Source organism: Balaenoptera physalus (assembly GCF_965194825.1).
Source record: "Balaenoptera physalus genome assembly, chromosome: 11".
NCBI classification, from domain to species: Eukaryota; Metazoa; Chordata; class Mammalia; order Artiodactyla; family Balaenopteridae; genus Balaenoptera; species Balaenoptera physalus.
This window is the reverse complement of record NC_138896.1, coordinates 8,022,027-8,028,309: the sequence shown is the minus strand read 5'-3', so window position 1 is coordinate 8,028,309 and position 6,283 is coordinate 8,022,027. Positions and strand designations below refer to the sequence as shown.

Below are 6,283 nucleotides of genomic sequence, written 5' to 3'. Positions count from 1 at the left end.
GTCTAGTGCTGGTACAGGGACCCCAGTCATCAGGGACCCAGATCTGTTCTCTCTTTAAGATCCTGTGTTTTGGGAATTCCCTGCGGTCCAGTCGTTAGGACTCAGCACGTTCACTGCCAAGTACCCGGTTTCAATCCCTGGTTGGGAAGTAAGATCCCGAAAGCCGCGCAGCCAATTGAAAAAAAAAAAAAAAAAAGTTGTGTGACTTCTTCCTTCATATCACCTCATAGGCCAAGAGAGGTGCAGTTATTTTGTCTTCAGCCATCACATCCGTAATCTCAACACTAGGCCTGGGGGAAGGGTGGAGGACAGAAAGGCCTCCTTCCAGCTAAGCAAACTCCCTCTGCCTACGCTGTCCTCAATCCCCTTGTGATAGTTCCATTTACATTTATTAGCCAGACTTTGGCCACCTGGACACGAGGCCTGTTGCTACCTCCAAATAAAATCAGGATTCTGTTATTTTTTAAAAATTAATTAATTTATTTATTTTTGGCCGTGTTGGGTCTTCGTTGCTGCACGCGGGCTTTCTCTAGTTGCGGTGAGCGGGGGCTACTCTTCGTTGAGGTGCGTGGTCTTCTCATTGCGGTGGCTTCTCTTGTTGCAGACCACGGGCTCTCGGCATGTGGGCTTCAGTAGTTGCGGGACGCGGGCTCAGTAGTTGTGGCTCACGGGCTCTAGAGTGCAGGCTCAGAAGTTATGGCACACGGGCTTAGTTGCTCCGTGGCATGTGGGATCTTCCTGGACCAGGGCTCGAACTCATGTCCCCTGAACTGGCAGGTGGGTTCTTAACCACTGCGCCACCAGGGAAGTCCCAGGGTTCTGTTATTAAGGAAGAAAAGGAAACCAGATATTGGGTGACCCCTAGCGATGTGTGCACAGCTGCTAATCAATAACATCTTTCTTGAACGCAGGGAAATTCCCTAGAGTATAAGCTCCACTGTATCACTAATGCCAGGCACCCACCTTGCATATAGGAGGAGCTCAGTAAATGATGGGTGAATGATTGAATGATTTGAATTCAACATGATGATTATTTTTCACATTACAGGTAAATATAGACTACTTTAAGCATTTGAATAGTGGAATAGTTATCAACAAGCTACAAGGAAATGGCCAGACCCTAAGTGTCCCTGTTTAGACTCAAAAGTTATCTTCTTATATGTTGACATTTTGTGTAGCCTTGCTACTTAAAGGGCCTGGGAGCTGGCTGGAAAGGCAGAATCCGAGGCTCCACTCCAAATCTATGGACTCCGGACCCACATTTTAAACATGCTCAGGTAATTTGAACCTGCACTGAAGTTTAGGAAGCACTGCTTTGTCATGCTTTAAAAAACAAAACAAAACAAAAAAACACACAGAATCACAGAAATATTTCTTTAAATTTTTTCCTGCACTTGCATTAAGGTAGGGGTGTGTGTGTGTGTGTGTGTGTGTGTGTGTGTGTGTGTGTGAGATGTGTGATATATCACTTCTTCCCACCCGCTGGTTGGGGTAAAGATTTCAACCTGCAGAGGATGTTTTTAAAAAAAAATTCAGGGACTTCCCTGGAGGTCCAGCGGTTAAGACTCCATGCTTCCAGTGCAGGGGGCATGGGTTCAATTCCTGGTGGAGGAACTAAGATCCCACGTGCCGCAGGGCGCGGCCAAAAAAAAAAAAAAAAGTCCGCTAGATGCTGGTTCCAATAGTTATTCTTTGCAGATGATGGAACTGAGGAGGGAAGCATCAAACTGTAGTCTTTGTCTTAAGGTTTTAGTGATTAAAAGTGACTCCCTTACATATTATTGTAGGGGGGAGGGTGGGACTTCTGCGTGCTTCACAGTTGCCCAACTCACGCTCCCTCTCTGGCCCCTCCCCCCGAACCTCCCCCCTCTGGCTGGCTTTCCCGGGCCTGACAGTTGCCGGAGGGGTCAGGCAGCTCAAAGCCCGTGGAAGTCTGCAGGAGTTTCCCCAGGTGACCCCAATACACTCCTTCCCAACCCCACCCACTCCTTAACCCACATGAAAGTCAAGGAATTAAGTACCTGGCCGAAATTGACACTGCAGGTAATTCCTATCTCGGAGGGGAGCTGTAAGAGTTATTTGTGGGGTTGAGAGGGTTTAGACCAGGAGCTGGAATTTTTGATGCAGGAGTCAAAAGTGTGGATTTCCGATCGTTTTATCAAGTGTCTGGATAAATGGCTGAACAAGAGAGTTTTGCAGGTTTCGGCATAGCGCAACAAAATAACTATTACTGGTACTGGCAAAGGTGAGCTGATTTTTCCTACTCTGAACGAAAAGGAATACCGATGGTGTTGTGTTTCTTATACAATGTGGCAATTTACAAACTGTTGCTTTGAAAATAGGTGTGCTTAAAACAGTGAAGGCGGAAATCATCCTTACTTGTAACGTCTGGGAAAGAAGAGGGAGTCCTGGGGTTTTGAGTGATTCTGCCTTGATGGGTGATGTCATTCCTGTCCTCTCCCCTCTGCTCTTAGAGTGAAGCCAGATTTCCATTCCTGCCAGGGTTACCCCTTTGGCAACTGGTACCAGCAGCAGCACAGATGTTACCCTCCTTCTGGCTGTAGCTGCGGCTATGGAACGGACGGAAATGGACCCAACCTTTATTCTGTGCGTGAGACCTCCGGATACCCAGTTGAAACTTCGCTTACACCCAAGGTATCTCTCCCTGGCATTAATACTGTGTGGTTTGGGTGCCCAGTACGGAAACATCTTTTTCCTTTCCTCATGCTTCCAGATCTTCTCATTCAAATTCCCACAGCCCTGGCTTCTGCTCCCTAATTTAGTACCAGAGAGTAGAAGCTGATGACCTGAGACATTTTGACTTGCAAACAATTTCAGTCCTCACTGTTTTCCAAAAATAAAAAAATAGGTTGGTGAGGTCTGTGCGGGAATTCTTGCTACTGAATTGTAGCTTAGCATCATTCAGTAGATTTTACCCTTAAACACTTAACATTGGACAAGAGGTACTTTTTTTTTTTTTTTTTTTGCTGTAGCAGCAAACATTAACACATTTTACTTTTTTGATGACTAAAGTAACATATTTCTTTAAAAGAGGTATTGGAGTAAGAGAAAGCCTCCACCGCCCCACTCTCTTCCCTGTTCCGTCCTCACTTAGAAGAAAGCATTGTTCAAGTGGATCTATGGCCTCTGGATTTTCCCTTCTACTCTCACTAAATCACTGTGAATGGGCTTAATTTCTGTTCGGGGAGTTCGGGGCGCCTTGGCTAGAACGGACAGTGTTGGATAGGCTAACTAGTTTGTTCCTTGCTTGCTGCTGTTATGTTGCACCAGGAGAGCTTTCTTTAAAAGTTGCCTATTTGGATGTGCTGTGATTTTAGCTCATCACTTACCGACTGACATTTTAAATGTTTTCGGTGCTTTAACAAACTTCCTTTTACCTTTTTTCAAGAATTTGAGTGTTTTTTGGCTAAGGGAAAAATTCTAGAAGGGGAAGTTCTCGATTAAAGGATATGACATTTAAAATCTTAAACAGGAAGCTTCTTTCCAAAAAGCCTGCCTGAGCTTACACTTTCCATCGATGGTATGGCTTGCTTCTCCATGATTTTCTGCGTGTGATTAGCCAGCCTGACAGGTGAGGAAGGCATTTGTCTTTCATTGAGGGCAAATAACTTTCAAATGTTTATTGGTATCTCTGCTCTGTGACTTCACTGATGTCCTTTGTCTACCTTTTTCCTTTTGCCTTGTGTCCCCCCCCTTTTCTTGACTGTGTGAGATATTTACATAATAGGGAAATTAGCACTTTGCAGTCAAAGTGTTACAAATTTTTTTCCCCAGTTTGTGTGCACAGTAACACTCTGTGTGATAGCCTTGGCTTTAACACCTAAGCCTTCAGTTTTGAAAACGTGCATTTGCTTGGTATTTTTTTGCCCAGACTTTCATTTCCAATTTTTCAAGCCTGTTTTTTTGGGTTTTCTGGCTGTGCCTCGGTGCTTGCGGGATCTTAGTTCCCGGACCAAGGATTGAACCCAGGCCCTTGGCAGTGAAAGTGCCAAGTCCTAGCCCCTAGACCACCAGGGAACTCCCACCTGAGGCTTTATCATATTTTTCTTCTTTCACTTCTCTCTTTTTTGTGCTCTTTTGGAGATGGTCTGACTTCCTGTGGTTAACTTTGTACCTTTAAATAGAGAGGTATAGGTTTGAGTATATTATCAACTTCAGAAATTAACCAATTATGCAGTGGGTGAACTGAGTCCATAGAAGAAAAGTCACAAAGGAGGAGCTTCAGTCAAAGGCATCTGGCTTCTCTGAAGTTTTGGGGAATTAACTGGCATCCTGGGGCCTGGGCGAGGAGCTAGACAGCAGGGGCCCTGGAATCAGCTATACGTCCTTGACAAAGGCAGGTTCCCAGCCGGTGCCTGCAGAGAGGAGTTGTAAAAACTTGCATTGCCCCAGGAGAGCCCACAGAGTCTGGAGTAACTAACCAAGATTTATTTTGGGAGTGCTTCTGGAATTTACTTCTTTCCTTACGTAAGAAGATAATTGATTGGTTTGCTTTTCTGTAGCCTCTGCACTTCCTTAAGCATCTACTGTCCTGGTCCTTAGCTGAGACGTGGGGTGGGGGTGTGTGATTAGAAGGCCACGAGGGGTATGTGCTCATGGAGACTTTGCAGATTGTCACCTGGAAGGAAGGGCAGAGCTCCAGGTGGAGAGTTGGGTGCCTATTACAGTACCTGTGGAGTCTGATGCCAGGCTCCCTGCCGTCTGGTTCCTCGCCCAGGCGCCAGGATGCCAGTTAGTTCCCCGAAACTTCAGAGAAGCCAGACGCCTTTGTCTGATGCTCCTCCTTTGTGACTTTTCTTCTATGGACGCGGTTCACCCATTGCACTTATATCATTTAAAGGCTCTTTTAATCAAAATTCAAAGTAAAGTTGATCAAAAGGGAGTTTAGTGTGTATTATTTTTGAGAGCTAAATTCTTCCAAGAAAGTGAGTAACCCTTTAAGTAAAATTAGTTTTTTCTTAACATACTGATTTTCATTGTAGGAAACCACAGCTCTGGCTGAAAACCAAGATGAAGATTCACTAGAAGGTAACAGAAACCTTCTGTTGCCCTCGTTGAAAACAAAACTAACCCCTTTTCCAGGTTCCTCATTCACTCAACTGGCTAGAAACTGAGAGATCCTACTGGAGAATTCCAGTGTAGGTCTCCCTCTGTTTCTGAATTAATTGCTATAAACAATTTATTCACTTATATCAATCTGTTAACTAAATAGATAAAGCAGCCTGCTTATTTTTCAAAGCCCTGTCGTAGGGATTTAGTTCTGGCTCACTCTTTGGCATTGTATCTGCCTAAGTCCTCATGCTAGAAACTCAAGACTGCTCCAAGTTTAATGCATTTCCAAGTCCTGTCCGTTCATCTCCACATTATCTCTCAATTCCATTCATTTTCTCCATCTCTGCCACCATCTAGACGCTCATTGAGTCTGGTAGCACTACTTTTTTAGCTTCAATTTCTATTTTTAAGTTTATTGAAAGTAACACACAATTTAAAACATTTAACATTAAATGTCTGCAATATTTCCTGCTAATGTTTTTTTTAAAGTTCTAATTTTAAGCCGTTTCTAATATGTGTCCTGTAAAACTGTATTTTTTTTTCATATGTGTTATTGGCTTCTGCAGATCCAAATCTTCATTTGAATATTGAGGAGTTAAACAAAGAATTTATGGTGGAAAGTGAAGAACTCTATGACTCTCTCATGAATTGCCACTGGCAGCCTCTGGATACAGTTCACTCTGAAATCCCAGATGAGACCCCCCAAAAGCAAGATGTTCATTAAGCTACCCAACTATCACATTAATTGTATCTTGTTTTGTTTTTGTTAAAAAAAAAGATTCTCCCAGGAATGTATTGGATTCTGTATGCATATACAGATTTCCAAGACTTAAATGTGATGGAGATGAGAGAACATAATTTAAATAAATTTTACCAGCACATTCATTTCCGGAAGTGTGGTTACATTATGGTTTTGTTTGTTTGTTTTTTCATTTTTTGGCTGTGCCACGAAGCACGTGGGATCTTAGTTCCCCAAACAGGGATCGAACCCACGCCCCCTGCATTGGAAGCACGGAGTCTTAACCACTGGACTGCCGGGGAGGTCCCAAGTATGTTATATTATGTAAGTGCCAGAAGAGGTCGCAGAATTATCATGGTAGAACAGGCTGCACTGTTAAGACATTTGAAAATAGGTTTCCTAACACAACATTGTAAATCAATTAAAAAAAAAAGATAACAGGTTTAATATGAGATGGGCCTGACCTGAACT

The 6,283-nt window shown here is 43.5% G+C and overlaps 1 protein-coding gene across 1 annotated transcript; it reads left to right on the top strand.

Moving 5' to 3' along the window:
- The first annotated feature begins 210 nt into the window (after positions 1–210).
- On the top strand, positions 211–5,958 carry LOC309637969 (uncharacterized protein C6orf52). Its single transcript, XM_082413430.1, has 4 exons — positions 211–2,245; positions 2,475–2,655; positions 5,004–5,049; positions 5,640–5,958. The coding sequence occupies exons 1-4, from the start codon at positions 2,175–2,177 to the stop codon at positions 5,795–5,797; spliced, it is 456 nt and encodes a 151-aa protein (XP_082269556.1). The 5' UTR covers positions 211–2,174; the 3' UTR covers positions 5,798–5,958.
- The last annotated feature ends 325 nt before the right edge of the window (positions 5,959–6,283 follow it).